At 33.8% G+C, this 16,968-nt stretch overlaps 1 protein-coding gene across 4 annotated transcripts in view; it reads right to left on the bottom strand.

The window, feature by feature from the left end:
* Nucleotides 1–16,968, bottom strand: part of LOC100881980 (uncharacterized) — a 75,474-nt gene that overhangs the window by 20,972 nt on the left and 37,534 nt on the right. For all 4 annotated transcript variants that reach the window (XM_012292299.2, XM_003706267.3, XM_076530762.1 and 1 more), the window contains exons 2-9: nt 14,910–15,041; nt 6,587–6,760; nt 4,925–6,209; nt 3,749–4,664; nt 2,429–2,802; nt 1,695–1,845; nt 1,391–1,616; nt 1,053–1,218 (exon numbers count right to left, since the gene is read on the bottom strand). In XM_012292299.2, coding sequence (XP_012147689.1) covers nt 1,053–1,218; nt 1,391–1,616; nt 1,695–1,845; nt 2,429–2,802; nt 3,749–4,664; nt 4,925–6,209; nt 6,587–6,760; nt 14,910–15,039 — 3,422 coding nt within the window. In that variant the 5' untranslated portion in view covers nt 15,040–15,041. The remainder of the gene's footprint in view (nt 1–1,052; nt 1,219–1,390; nt 1,617–1,694; nt 1,846–2,428; nt 2,803–3,748; nt 4,665–4,924; nt 6,210–6,586; nt 6,761–14,909; nt 15,042–16,968) is intronic.

Consider the following 16,968-nt stretch of genomic DNA (forward strand, 5'->3'; position numbering starts at 1 on the left):
AAACTTGACTAATATTTGTCTAATTTTGAAACGTTAAATGTCTACAATGACGTGACAAATAATAATTATGCTACAAGTAATTAAGGCTTAAAGTTCAATGGAAATAACTGCGCAAATTCCTGATAAATATTTTTTGTATGAGCGGTTACTAAAGATAGCAAACTATGTCATTGTTAACCATCTAATTTCGAGAAACATCTAAGACAATTTCATGACAGAAAAGTATCACAAAATGCCAATTATGATACATCAAAATAAAGCTTGAAGTTCTACGGAAGCAACTATATAAATGCCCCATTAAAATTTTTGAAAAATTGTTGGTTGTTAGTTATAGCAAATAAAATATTTGCATTAATTCATCACATAAAAGTATTTTAAAATATTATTTATGTTACATGAATTTAAAGATGAAATCTCAGTAAAAGTGATGATATCAATGCCCTAATAATATTTTTAACATAGAATGACTAATTGCTAATTATAGTAAACAATGTCCTGTATTGTACTCAATTATTTAATTTAAAAACGTAAAAAGTCTGAAAGGATTTCATCACATAAAAGTATTTTAAAATATTATTTATGCTACATGAATTTAAACCTTAAACTTCAGCAAGAGTGACAATATCAATGCCCCAATAATATTCTAAATATAAAATGACTAATTGTTAATTATATTAAATGTTTTGTACTGTATTCAATTATATAATTTAAGAGTGTAAAGTATGAAAAGATTTCGTCACATAAAAGTATTAAAAAATGAACTTATGCTACATCATTCTATAGTTCAAAGTACACTGTAGACTACGTTAGAATTAATTAATACCCTTGCAAATAACTTGTTGTTACTTGTAGCAAATAATACTGCAAAGTCTAATTGCAACTGTAGCAAACAGTGACGTAAAGTCTAATAAAAACAACTATATCAAGCAACATAGTATTGTAAGACTCTGACGTGAAAGTATTTCAAAAATACCTCTCACAATAAACGAAATTAATGCTTTAAGTTTGAAGCATTGATCCGCTTGGAAATGGTTCAATTAGGTATGACTCACCTTTCTGTTGGTCCCGTTGAATAACTGGACGATTCTTCTCCAGATTCTACGCTGTTGAAAGAAGTACAATTCATCTTCCTTTCTTCCCATTGTGACCGAACTTCGTCTTGAACTCTTCGTTTCAGCTCCTCCACTCTTCGTCTTTCTTCCGAAATTACTTGGCTACCTAAACACACAAGGTAAATGATGTTAGCGTGCATACAGTACAAAGTATAACATCAAAAAAGCTATATGCATATGAATAAAGTCTATAAAAAACTATTGCGTGTCTATGTGTCACGGATAAAACATTAATTTTTTTGTATGTATCTATTTTAAACGTTAATAAGTATGCCAACCTTGTTTTGCTAGATGAAGCTGTCGATTTCTCTCAATTTCCTTGAGGGACTCGATAGTTTTCCTTCCCAAGCTGCCCTGATTGTTTACAATGGGAGAGTCAGTGGTGACCCTGGAGATCCTGTCGAAGTCTTCCCTGCTCGGAGATCGTTTCTCTTCGCTGTTCTCGCAACAATTCTGCGCCAACTTCGTCAACTCATCGTTTATCGCTCTAACTCGGTTTCGACCCTAAGAACAATAAAGTAAACATTTTAATCAACAGTCAATGAGTAGACTATTAGAATTGAAGAATACGAAGATACTGACTTCTTCTAACCGTTTCAAATGCGCCAACTTTTGTCTCTCGAGGCTCCTGGCATCTTTAGTTGCCGTGCTTTTCGCTTCAGATCTCTGCGATTCCAGGTGGTTCAGTCGAGCTTTTCTAGTCTCTATTTTGGCCGTCAGTTCACTCAAATATCTGAAAAGAATAAAGTGCTGATTACTCATTAATTAAATTCATAATTCATAATATAGTATGGCATGTTACAGATATTCAAATTTAGGACTTCTGATTAGATTTCATGAAAGTGTCTCAAAATGGAACTTCTGATACATTAATTTAAAGTTTAAAGCTTGAAGAAAATTATGATATAAAGATTCATTAATATTTTTAATATATGACTAGTACCTAATAGTAATAGACAAGGTTTTAAACTAAATATTCATCTTTGACATGTAAAAGGTGTAAAAAGATTTCATAACATAAAAGTATCACAAAATGGAACTTATGATATATCAATTTTAAGCTTGAAGTATACCAAAAACAAGTGCATATTTGCTCCATTAACATTTCTAACGCAAAGTAATGCTTCATTGGAACATAAAGTATATCTCCATACTAACAATAAATTATCAATACATTTACTCATTGTTGATTTCAATGATAAATTACAAATATTGAGGAACTTACACAGAAATTTGTGACACTTTAAGCTTTAAATTGGTACCACAAGTGCTGTTTTAGGATACTTTTCTGTCATGAAATTATACAATAGATTCACCTTTGTAATTCTTCTCTAGTAGCAAGTTTACTCGCTTCCTCTTCAAGATGGTGGAACTCGAGGTCCTCGAACGCCTTCCTTTCAGACTCGAGGATATCCTGTTGTGCCATGAGTTTCTCGCTAACTTCCTGCTGCGTCCTTTCGTCCGTGCAATTCACCAGTTCCTCCTCTAAACGACTGCAAGCCTGTTGAGCTCTCTGAACTCTCTGTTTCGCTTCCGCTTGCAAGTTCGCTTGTGTCGTGTTATCTTCAGCCATTTGTCTCTCCAACTCGTTGATTCGCATCTGCACCTTTATTTTTTCACCTTCGTCCTGGTTCAGTTTCAACGACTCTGATTCGTACTCCGCCGAGAGCAGTGCTTTCTCTAATTCGAGCTGTTATGCAGAATTTAAATAGAAAATTTATTAATAAAGTATTCCACGATTTTGTTAATAAAATAATTAATAACTATTAATAAACTAATTAATCTATTCGAATACCTGTTTTAAGTGTTTGCATTTTGCAAACCCGAAACAAAATTTTTTCATTTCTCTGCTTTTAAAGCGTCTGATGCAGTCAAAGGAATAAATACGACTGAAGGAAATTGCGGACCAACGAGAAAATTGGAAGGGACTTATCGCGAAATGCAAGAAGACAAACAAATTTTAACTGGAAGGCAAACCCAGATAAAGAGATAACGCTGTTGATTATCCTTAAACTTCGAATACATTGCCGGAACCTAATTTCAAAGCCGTAACTATTCGTTTATCGGCATTAGAAGATCTGAATTATTACTGTACAAGGGTAATTTTATGTACAAAGTAATGTTAGGTTTATTTTGGAGCCAATTTGGTATTCAAGTAGGGATACTTAGATGATTTCAAAACTTACAAATTTAGGACTTTGTAAATTTTGAAAATTTTACATTTTTACATTTGTGTAACGACTCTGGAACCTAGATTCATTTGTAAATATACAAATTGAAATCTTTAAATTTTTAAACATGCAAAAATTTAAAATATCTAACTTCCTAAATTTTTGAGGCTAAAATTTAAAAAATGTCTAAATCTCTAATTTTAATATTCTCAAACTTCCAAATCTATAAAAACTTCAAAATAACTTTCTGAACGTAAATTAAAATTTTTCTAATTCAATTACATTCAAGTCACATTAACTTTGCTCAAGCTTAATTTACCTATCCTAGTACCTTTTAATCCCCACCTGAACATAGCCAACATTTTCCAACACAATTCAACAACTACCATTCAATTACACGCTTCCTACATAAACCTAATCTCTACAATTCCAACGTTTGCATTAGAAATAACTGAGACCACGAACCTCCCTACTAATTTCTTCTTCCTGTATCTCAATATCCGCTACGCTCCTCTTTAAAGCGTCCATATTTCCAAGGATGTGTATTTTCTCATTTTGAAGGAATTCAATATACTTCTTCCTATCCTCCTCTTCGAGCTCCTTTCTCTCCTTGTCAGCCTTAGCCTCGTTCGATTTCGCGTTGTCCTTCTCAGAGTTATTCTTCTTGGGAATCGTGCAAATTTCTTTGGACTTTGAAAGCATGGAAAGCTGCTCGATAGCCTCTAGAAGGTCGTCGTTCGATATGGCCAGCTTATTCTCTATCATCTCGCAGGAATTCGACAGCTGGCCATTCTTCTTTGGCATGGAATGATTGTTTTGATTGTTGTTCTGCACGGGTCCTATCACCACATTCTCGTACAGACTTAAATTTCCGTTCATAGAATTATTCTGCTGCGCTGGTTTGATTCTATTTCCATTCAGTTGTATCGTTCCATATGTAGACGTTTCTTTCGTGTCGTTTTGTGCGTAACTGCTATTGTTATTATTTAACATTGAACTATCAATCATCGCGTTCTCGTAGCTGGAGCTACGACCCTGCGAGACCGAATTCGAAAAGCTATGGTCCCCGTTGCCATGAACGTTTGGCCATTTAATCGATTGATTATTGTTCGGCGTGGTGGATTGAGGATGATCCTGCATGCTCGTTAATGGGCTGTCCCCTTGAGTGCTTTGATGTCGGCGATTGTTCGGTGAAGTTCCGTTTTGAAAGACTACCTTTGAATTCTGCACGCACACGTTCTCGTACGATGCTGAATTCGAGGGTGGTTTTATGGAGTCGAAGGAGAAATGGGGCTGATTCTTCGATGGACTTTTTGGACTGTCGAAAGGGGAACTGTAGCCCAGCCTTTTGTCCCGTGGAAGAGAGCCATTTGTTTTGATTCTGTGGGAGAATATAGAACATTACTATTTATTGTAAAAATAATACATATATACTATTATAGGAATAATACGTAACAAAATAGTATTTATTAATGTTTGTCTATGTTACATATGATCATATAGTTGAAAGAAGAGACGTAGGATACTGCTACCAAACCACATATCATATTAATAAATACTCAAGTTTACTTGCATTTAAAGTAAATCTCTAATATACTCTATTCAAGAATAAAAGCTATGTACCACATTCATCGAACACACCTATTAGGCTGCCTTGGTTTCTCCACAGTACTCTGTCTCTCGTACTCGGCACACATAGCCAGGATCTCTTCCAGCCTCATCTTCTCCTGTCTTTCAATCTCCTGTTCCCGTAATCTCTCCTCCTGCGCCTGTTTCCTCCTGTTCTCCGCCTCCCTGCGTTTATTTTCCGCGTCGATCTGTCTCTCCCTGAGCTCTTCCAGGGAACACCCACTCCCAATGCTCGGCGTTGGGCTCTTCACTCTCACAAACCCTCTCTTAGGCTCATTGTACTTCGGATTGCGATTGAACGCCGGACTGGGTGGCTGTATCCTCTTGATATTCGGGTTCGAACCGAATCTGGGTGCCTCCGCCATGTTCCTCATACTCCCAGCATAATTACCGTTACTCGAGTTGTTGCAGATGTTGGGATTCGAGCCGAACTTTTCGAGCTGAAGGTACTCGGTCGTGGTGGTCTTCGTGACGATCAGACTCTGGCTCATGTCGAAATCTCTGGAGGCTAGCTCGTCAAGGTCGTTGGACCTCTGACACGTGAAGCTTCGAGACATCATGTCAGCCTGGTTGGCAGTGTTCTTCGTGATCAAGTTCTGGGTACTCTGACTGTTCTCGTTGTTGTTCTCCCGGTAGTACGGTTTATAGCTTTTCAGATACGATTCGGCGTTGGAGTACACCTGGATCTGGTTATGATTGGGCGTGGAACAGTTCTGGTACTGGAGATTAGGCGTGTTGCACCTGCTAGGAGTCCTCTGATGGTTCTCGTCACTGCAGTGGTTAGGAGACGAAGAGGCGAAACAATTGGCAGGTGAGGATGTATTTAAAAAGTGACCAGGTGAGGACGCGTTGAAGGAGGGAGTGTTCGAACGACTTCGATCCAAATTCGTCAGGTTCTGCAGAGGCGAGTTGTTCCCGTTCTTCAGGGAAATCAAACTGGAGGATCTGGAATGGCCCAGGATTTGATCAGCTGGCACGTTCGTGGTGACAGCACCAGCTGGAAACACCTTCGGAGAGACGCAGTTGTTCCTGCTTTGCTTTGCTAGCATCTCGAATTTCGTGAGCTTTCCGAGGAAACCGATTTCGTCGTCCGAACAGGAGTTCCTTGGAGACTTTCGGGGAGCCACCGGAGGTTTTCGTTCTAGATGGTAATTCTCCTGCTGTTGGTTGTCTGGGAGGTTGAAACTTATGGGCGCCATGGAGATTCTTGAGTGCGGCAGCACGGATCGCAAGTGTTTTGCCTCGGCTGGATGGTTGAAGCGCATGTAGTTCGATCTTCCGATTGACAGCATGCAACCTACAATAAAATCACGACAAAATTAAATGATATTTTGAGATAGTTTGCTATTCGGTTAATTTGATTGTGTTGTTGATGTTAGAACCAGATGTTACGTACCTGATAGTGAGTTAGGTGAGTTTAAGTACTAAAGATTATTTAGGTGTAGGTCTAATTTGAATACTTATTAGTACGGTATTTATATTATAATGAATATTAGTTAAAAATATTGAATTTCAGTCCTCACTACTCAACAACAAATTACGTTAATTAACTAGGAGTAGTATATAAAATTGTCTACTAATTTTTCCTATTTCCAAGAGTTTCAAAATCGAAAAATAAATCCACCAGTGTCGATGAGTCATATTTGGTGATTCGTATGTAAGTCAAGGTCTTACCTTGAGCAAGTCTCACTGGCGAATTTATTGGTACACCATCGACAGCCGTGCTTCCATTTATGGGGTGAAGAGTGACCACGCCGTTTTTGTTTTCAATCGTGCAATGAATGGATTCGACGCCGGTACCAACCACAGAAATGTCCGCATCTCGACTTGATCCTAGTGTTAACTTACCTACAACAAAATAATAACAATCGTGCCAAAATATTATACAAAATAAACGGTCAATTTACAAATTTACACTGTGGGATAAAACAATCACATTCCTTAAATTTCTGAGGATGTATTTTAAGCGACCGTAAAAATATACTTAAAAGTATTAATAGAAATATACGGGAAACTAGATCGCTTTAAATAAAGAGTCATTGATAGAAAGTATAATTTAATACGGTATATTTCAGAAAAATTCTAGGACATGGAATTTATATGTTACACATTATGTAAGATACGTGTATCATGAATCGAAAGAGTATGAAACATTAAATACAAATGTATTAACAATTCCATAATCTAAATTTAATAATTAATATAATATACAAGGGATATTAATTCTAGTTATTATTCTATGTACGCATTATATATATTTATTCATCTCTTTATCTATCTATTTATCTGAATTTACAATATAGCTGTAGAACTTACAACTTACTAAAAATTGTTTCATTCATATCTCGTTAGGCGAGACACGTTGTATAATAGTCGTCTGGGTTACTTTTCAAGAAATACGACGCAATTTTAACTATGGAAACTAGATGGCAAGAAATCGGTGCCAACTTGCACGTATATAACTTGAAAGCCTTTAACTTGGAACGAAAGCGTTTGCGGAACTGTGTTCCTGCATGCTTTCATCTTCACAATTCACAGAGTTGGCTCTCGAATCTGAGCCAAGTATTTTAGAAGTACCGCGCGTAGAGGAAGAGAGAGTTGTTCATTGTAACAAACCGCGTTGCTTCCGAGACATTTTATAACAAAAAATTTCATTTGGTTTGTGTTGAGTAGAACATAGTACTAATTTTCAAAAGAAATGTGTCTAAAATATATATTTTCTGAAAATCCAAAGCTTCTTTAAGTTAGATTAAATAATTAGAGTAAATCATTTCAATTTAAATCTGGTTAATTTTGATATAGTCAATTTATATCGATTTATCAATAATATTTCGATATTATCGATGTTTTAATCTATCGATAATATAATATGACAATGTTATTAATATACGAATTATCGATGACATAATATTTCGATATCATCGATATACCGAATTATCGATAATACAATATTTCGATACTATCGATGTATTGAATGATATAACGATATATTTCTATACTAGCGATATATTGAATGATGTATCGATATATTTCAATACTATCGATATATTGAATGATTTATCGATATATTTCGATACTATCGATATATTGAATGATATTTCGACATAATCGATATATTGAATGATATATCGATATATTGAATAGTGTATCGATATATTTTGATACTAGCGATATATTTTGATACTAGCGATATATTGAATGATGTATCGATATATTTCAATAATATCGATATATTGAATGATGTTTCTACATAATCGATATATTGAATGATATATCGATATATTTCGATATTATTGATATACTGAATGATATATCGATATATTTGAATACTATCATTATATGATTGAACTGATATGATATGTATATCGATATATTGAACTATCGAAAGTATAACATTCCGATATCATCGATATATTAAATTCTCGATAATATAATACAATTATATCCATATATAAAGATTATAAATAATATATCGAATAATGTTTGTATTCATTTAATAATCTCTGTGTTCGTACATAAGCAGATCAATCCAATCGACCCTAATTGTATACAAATCTACACAATTACGTATACCTCTTGCAAATCATATACATTCTGCGTAAAACTAAAAAGACATGTTACAATTTGTGTATACGAATACTAGGCAAAGATTCAACCCCTGTCACGAATGTATTTTGAACGTTGCGTGGCGGAAGCTTTTCCAAAAAGACCGAAAATGTGCGAGAGTTGCACGACCGCGCCAAAACTAAATATAACTGCAGTCCTTTGTAGAATGCAACCACGATTTACTCGCTTCTTGCAGCTCGTGCTACGAGTTATTTCGCGCTAATGATCGGGCCGGCCTTTTCACGGGGAAAATCCTGTGAAAAGGACTGCGCTTCTCCTTTTTCATTAACACGCGATCTGTAATGATATTCGTGTACAAAAACGTACATTTGCGGTGCGACGTGTTTTTGAAAAGGGAACGGTACACGCATGGGAAATAATTGCATAGAAAACGACTGCGTTGACAAATTCGACTATTTACCGCCAACAGAATGAGGATCTCGTTAATTTAATATTAGAATTCCTTTCCTTTTCTTTTAAACCTAGTTAAATGTAAGGTAACTAAAATATGTAGAATTGCATATGTGTAAGACTGAATAGTTCAAAATGAAACACGTTATATGTATGATTCTAAAACGACGAGATAACTCGTCCTTCCTGGTTAACGTGGACTCGAAAGACATTTAAACAGCATCCAGTTACGTGAAAGCTTGTTTAAAGCAACACACGGTACTTTTGTCCGGTTGAACGTGTTAAAAGCTGTTCAAACAATGACGTCGGGCAAATCACAGTCGGAAAACGAGAAACAGGAAGATTACTTCCTGCCGGACGTTTAGTTTCACGATCGAGGTCGAATTTAATGCAGGTAAATCGGCCTTTTGTCGATATCTATCCGGTGGATCTTTTTATGAATCATTACGTTTGCGGAGATTAATGATGTTTGTAATGGTTGGATAAGAATTGGGATAAAATGATATAAGCCAGAAGCATTGAAATTATCGATATTTAATATTTATCGATATACGAATAATATTAATATACCGTAATGGGAATAATTTTTCGTTCGAATCTATTTTTGTTCATATTTTCAATCGAGGCTAATATAACGTAATTATATAATTTAAATCTATTTATGCTTATTTAATTTTTGTAATTAACTGAATCTTAATATGACATAATTTTGTTATTAATATGTACTTAACTCCAAATTGAACCTAATCGTAATTGAACGTAATCGAACCTAATAACCTAATCTAATTTGATTGAAATTTATTTATATTTTTGTTTCATCATCAAACTGAATGTAATCTAATTTGACACACAATTTAATTATCTATATTAATTTATTTCTATTTAAACTGAAAATTTAATTCAATATTATGGAACTATTGATATTATTGCGATATTATCGATACATAAAATTACTGATAACATTTTTATCTTATTAATGCATCGAACTATTGATAACATTGCCATATAATCAACATATCGAACTATTGATAATATTTCGATAGAATCGATACGTCGAACTATCGGTAACATTTCGATATTATCGATAGATCGAATTATCGATAACATTTTTTTCATTGCGATACTATTAAACTAACGATAACATTGTTCATAACATTTCGATATTATCGATGTATCGAACTATCAATAGCATTTCGATGATATCGATATATCGAACTATCGATATCACTTCGATATTATCGATAAATAACGTTATTGATATCATTTCGATATTATCGATGTATCAAACTATCGATAGCATTTCGATGATACCGATATATCGAACTATCGATATCACTTCGATATTATCAATAAATAACGTTATTGATAGCATTTCGATATTATCGATGTATCGCACTACCGATACCATTTCGATAATATCGATGTATCGAACCATCGCATTGTTATTATAATAACATCAATATAACAAATTATCGATAACATTTCAATATCGATATGTATCAATAATGTTACTCTTATCAGCACCTCTAAGAAAGACTACTATTGATTACAAATCATAATCTCATCATTTTGCACTAAAACACAAATCAAAAAGTGTCAGCATTTTAAGCTAACAAAACAGCTATCCCAAATGTAAAAAGAAAAAATGCACCGATTTCAAACAAACGAATAGTTGCGGTAAAAGAGAATAATAGAACGAGAACGGTGGAAAAAAGGACGTCGCCTGAAAATACACGCCACTTTGAGGATTGACTCATGCAATAATTTATATTGCTCGGTCCGGTTCACTCTTTCCCTCCTCGTTTCCTTTCCTGTGCTTTTCTTCTCTATCTTTCTCCTTGTATGCACCGACTATATTTAAGTGCAACGTACCACGCTTATGAGACAGAACGTTCCTCGTGGGTTACTGTCCTCTCCTCCGACTCCCCTTCGTAAACGCCATTACGCCATTTATATACGGTGCACAGAGGCGTCATACTATGCACGTGCACTTCGTGAATGTACGAGGGCGCCTTCATAATTTTTTTTCTTTTTCCAAATTTTGTTACTGCATTTGTTATAAACGAACAATACATTTTTGTAGTGAAAGGCGGGTGAAATCTCGGATGCTTCGAGATACTGTCATAAAGAATGACGAAGTTTTTTTGTAGAAACAAGGATAATATGTTCACCTTCAAGTTTAATAAATATTCCTGAATTTTGAGACAAATGTGAACGTGTAAGGAAATACGAGATAAATTAATTTGAGTTGTTGGCAGTTAACACGTGGAGACTCATCGAGTTCGGGAAAGTGAAAATATTTCCGGAAACACGAAATCAAATTTTCTCGTTTCTCGGCGAACGATTCTTTCCGAGAACTGACTTCACACGAAGTTTATTTCTAACATCACAGGCCGGCTAAATCTACTCACATTGGGAAGAAACTGTGGTTGAACTGTCGTGATCTGGGTTTAATCAACGATAATCACAATTTCATGACAGAAATGTACTATAAAACAGTTCTTATACCGTATCAATTTAAAGCTTAAATGGTGTCGTAAATAACGCTGCGAAGGCACCATTCGTATCTTTAATACGAAATGATTGGTTGCTAATTATGGCGATATTATTTTATGGTGTACAATTATTCAGTAATGCAAGAAGTCAAAGACAAATTCATGACAGAAAAGTATTACGAAATGGCACTTACGTTATATCAATATAAAGCTTGAAGTATAACAAAAGTTACTACATAAGTGCCCCATCAATATTCCCCATACAGATTTGTTTATTACTAGTTGTGACGAACAATGTTTAATGTTACAATCAATTGTCCAATTTCAAAACTTAAAATTTCAAAGATAAATTCATGACAGAAAAGTATCACAAAATGGCACTTATGTTATATCAATATAAAGCTTGAAGTATAACAAAAATAACTATATAAGTGCCCCATCAATATTCCCTATACAAATTTGTTTATTACTAGTTATGGTAAACAATGTTTAATGTTACAACCAATTGTTCAATTTCAAAACTTAAAATTTCAAAGATAAATTCATGACAGAAAAGTATCACAAAATGGCACTTATGTTATATCAATATAAAGCTTGAAGTATAACAAAAATAACTATATAAGTGCCCCATCAATATTCCTTATACAGATTTGTTAATTAATAGTTATAGCAAACAATGTTTAATGTTACATCTAACTGCCCAATTTCAAAACTTCAAATTTCAAAGATAAATTCATGACAGAAAAGTATCACAAAATGCCACTTATGTTATATCAATATAAAGCTTGAAGTATAACAAAAATAACTATATAAGTGCCCCATCAATATTCCTTATACAGATTTGTTAATTAATAATTATAGCAAACAATGTTTAATGTTACATCCAGTTTCAAAACTTAAAATTTCAAAGACAAATTCATGACAGAAAAGTATTACAAAATGGCACTTATAATACACCAAATTAAAGCTTATGGTTTAACGAAAATGACTATGTAAATACTTTATCAATACTTGATATACACAATGAGTAATAATTATTCAAACACTGCATCACATCTATCTTCAAAATATAAAAAATTCAAAAACAATTTCATGACACAAAAATATTACAAAATGCACACCATCGATAAAAAGCTCAAACATTAACAAGAATAATATAATCGTCCCATTACTATTCCCGCTATAAAATGACTAATTGCTAGTTAGATCAGACAATGACCGGTTTCGAAACATATCAAGTCTGACACAATTTGACGAACGACACTGTTTCACCATCAATTGAAAATATAAATAAACCGCGTTATTTTTATCGATACAAAGATCATAACCGCAGCCTTCAACGCGTCTGGTATCCGTAGAAAAATATGATTGTATCATGGTCTCCCGGAAAATTACAAAACATGTTACGAAATTTCTTCTTCCTTCGCGAAGCTTGCCTTTATTAACATAATAAGCTGGCGGATCGTCTCCTATTCGATTCGAATGCAAATATTTGTGCTTGGTCGACTGCTTTCCGGTTTCGACATCGATGCACGTGCTCGGAGGACCTCTCGGCTTCCTGCCGCGTCCACGATGTATTTTTAAATGTGAATTTTTCGCCCCCGAGCTTCTACGGCCGCGAGAAATTCCGGTTGTGATTATTTCAGGGATATATAGACTTACGAGGCCGGCTTATTCGCTGATGAGTTTTATCGAGTTAATTACGGCTCTAATTTTTAATTCCCGACTGCAATCTCGTTTTCGACGAAATTGCTCAGTTAGGGAAAATGCTTAAAATTACCTTTGACATTTTTACTTGTACAAGCTGAAAGAAATGACTATTTTTATTTTTGTCTAATTTCCAAACTTTCTAATGTGCTGTAAGTACTATTTTGTAATACTTTTATGTCACGAATCAATCTGTGAATTTTCACGTTTCGAAGTGAAATAATTTAATGTACACATTTGTGTAACAGCACTGAAAAAATGACAACCAGTTATTTTCTACCAAGAACTGCAAACAATTCTCTACGCAGTCATTTTTGTTAAATATTAACCTTCAATTTGATGTATCACAAGTGCCATTTAGCGACACTTTTATGTCATGAAATTGTATTCTACTTTTAACGATTTGACATTATACTAAAATGACATTGGTTGCTTCGGGCGACCAGTTTATATTAAGAATATTAACAGGGCCTTTATGTAGTCAGTTTTGTCAATCTGTAAGCTTTAAATTGATATATTATACGTGCCATCTTGTGATACTTTTATGTCATGAAATTATCTCGGACTTTATACGCTTCGAAATTGGATACGTCGTAGAGTAAAATGACACTGTCTTCAAGTGATGACCAGTCGTTTTAAGGATAATTAATGGAGCGTTTGCACAGTCATTTTTGTCATTGTTTAAGCTTTAAATTGATGTGCTACAACCGACATTTTAGAATACTGTCGTGAAATTGTCTCCGACTTTTAACCTCCTTTTGGAACTAGATATAGCACAATAACACCGATTGTTTCAGATGATGAACAGCTGTTTTATATTATCAATGCTAATGGGGGCATGTAGTCGTTTTTGCCAAGCGTTAACCTTTAAATTAGTGCACTGCAAGTACTATTTTGTCATGCTTTTATCTCATGAATTGGTCTTGGTATTTTTACATTTCGAAATTGAATATTTGAAAGTAATGCAATAACACTGATTGCTTCGAATCACGATTCATTATCTTAGATTAAGAATATTAGTGGGGCATTAGTACACGCATTTTTGTCAACCTTTGAACTTTCAATTGATACATCATAAGTGCCATTTGAAGACATGTCATGAAACTTATGTCACGAAAACATAAGATGTTTGATACAGTAAAATAACAATGGATACTTCAAATAATAGACACATTTATGGTAATAATGTCAACGAGGGCTTTAGGTAGAGTAATTTTGAGTACGTCTTAAGCTTTAAATTGATGTATCATAAGTGTCATTTTAAAATACTTTTATGTCATGAAATTGTGTTAGAACTTTTGGAGTCGAAAATTGGATATAGATTGTAATAAAATGACACTGGTTGCTTCAAATGACAACCAATTATTTTATGTTAATAATATTAACGGGGCCTTTACACATTTATTTCAGCGATGTTGGAGCTTTAATTTGATGTATCATAAGTGCCATTTTATCATACTTTTCTGTCATGAAATTATGTTATAATTTTTCTGTTTGAAAATTAAGCGTGTGAAACGATAGAATGACACTAACTGCTTCAAATGAAGACCAATTAATTTACATTCAGAATATTAACGGTGCATTTACACACGTATTTTCAGTGATGTGAAAGCTTTAATTTGACGTATTACAAGTGCTATTTTAACATACTTTTATGTCATGAATTTATGCTGGAAGTCGCAATAACGCGATAAACATTTTTTCAAAAATACCTGAACAAAATTTTACATGTTCAACCAACATTTTTTAATTTCTCGTAAAAATTAGATTAATTTTACCTTCTGCTAAGGGATGCAGGGTCACCGCCGTGGATAAACGGCCGCTTCCCATAGAAACGAGATGCGGTGCTTCCGTTTGTACTCTCAATGCTCGTCCAGCTTCGCGCACCTCAAGACCGGCTGTCGCCATGCCTGCGGAAAAAGACACTCAAATTACTACAAATAAACTATCAAACATAAAAACACGTACACAAAATACGACAATAACGTTTTAAAATACCTAAAAATTTTTAAATTCACTCATAACTTAATTATACAATTTATCTACGTTAAACTAACTTTCTTGCGATTCTATTCGTAAAGGGAAGAAAAAGGACCACGCAGCGACGAATAATCTCGTCGAAGTTTTACGAATGAGATCGATCTGGCGGTACGAGACGAGAAAAATAAGCGGCGAAGAAAGGAAACCGGTCTCAAGGATTTTTTTTTTCTTTTCTTTCCTTTCTTCTTCTTCCTTCTTTCCTTGCCGTTCATCCCGGAGTCACGGGTCATGATAAATTAGTGGGTATGCACCGTGTGGAGGAGGCCGTTGTAGAAACTCAAGAAAAGGATTCCTCTTCTTTAATCCTTTGACGCTCAGAAATGAAATATAAGGGTAGAGCTCATTTTTTTATCCTGCACTTTCGATAGCGCACAAAATCAATTTACAACTGCGAGTCAAAGAATCAACAAGCTTTTTCGATGTGCCATAAGATACTGGGACATTATTATTTTTATTACATCACAGGGATACTGGGAAATTATTGTTATTTATATTCTTATAAACTTTTCTGTAATTTTTTTAATTATTTTACATCATGTTATGTCAGAGAACTTTTTACCTTGATTCTGATTAAATTTTATGAAAATTAAATATAAAAAGAAAGAGGAGATAAATTTCATGGAACGTATTTATCAAAGTACTGCTGTTTATTATAATAAAAAGCATTTAATAATGCGAGTTATCAGAAAGAAGATAGAGCGTATAATTTTTCCTTCACCTTAGCAAGTTTAATCTTATCACAAATTGTGCATACATGTACCGTGTGTTTCGCGCATCGCGTGCATCGCAGTCATAACAAGTTGTGGCATTGTTAGATTCTCGAAAGAATAAATTGTTCGATGGTAAGAATAACACGGCTGGAAGACATTATTTCCTCGTGTTAGAATACGATAGGCAAAGTTCAACGGGACAAGCCTAGCGTAATGCGCTTAATTAAAGTTGTTTCAACTCGTTAAGATCGTTCGCACGGGATGAACAACCCTATAAAACGATGGAGGTTTGTCGACAACTGGGACGACAATTTCCACTCGTGAAACTTTATTTCCATTTAGTATCGTTTCGAATTCTACGTTCGTTACTTCTCTCGCGATTTTAATATGCTCTCTTCTTACTACGATTACAGTTATGATAACATATAATTATGATTCTAATTTGCATTTAATACCGCTTGACTTACATATTTACTACTGTTTAATTTACGTAGAATTTACATATAATTTACGAATTTAGAAAAGATTTAAAAATGAAAAAATTGGATAAACTGAGGATTTGAATATTTGAGAAATCAGAAGTGTGGAGAATTGTTTGAAAATGTTATTGTAAGGTGTCATCAATATTATCTTTTGGTTGAAATTCTATTTTTACGACGTTAAATTAAATATGCAAAAGACACTTCTTAGCATATCACTCAACTGCATTTCAATTGATATTCTAATCACACAAAGCTCTTAATACCGTTTCAAAGGAACGATAAGATAATACTGACCTAAACAATTAACAATATACATTAGGTAAGCCTTATTAGAAAGCTGCAGTCATGCTTTTCTATGAAAAACTCTGTATCTTAATTATTCAAAAATTTTAATAATGCAAGTTACAATAGATATGATTTAAAAAAACAATTTTATAACAAATTTAAAAAATCAATTTAATAATAAAGTTAAAAAAAAACAATTTTATAATAGAATTTTAAAAAACCAATTCCATAGTATGATTTTTAAAAAATCAAATTTATAACAAATTTAAAAAATCAATTTAATAATAAAGTTAAAATAAACCAATTGTACAATAGAATTT

Source organism: Megachile rotundata, chromosome 4 (assembly GCF_050947335.1).
Source record: "Megachile rotundata isolate GNS110a chromosome 4, iyMegRotu1, whole genome shotgun sequence".
Classification (NCBI taxonomy): domain Eukaryota; kingdom Metazoa; phylum Arthropoda; class Insecta; order Hymenoptera; family Megachilidae; genus Megachile; species Megachile rotundata.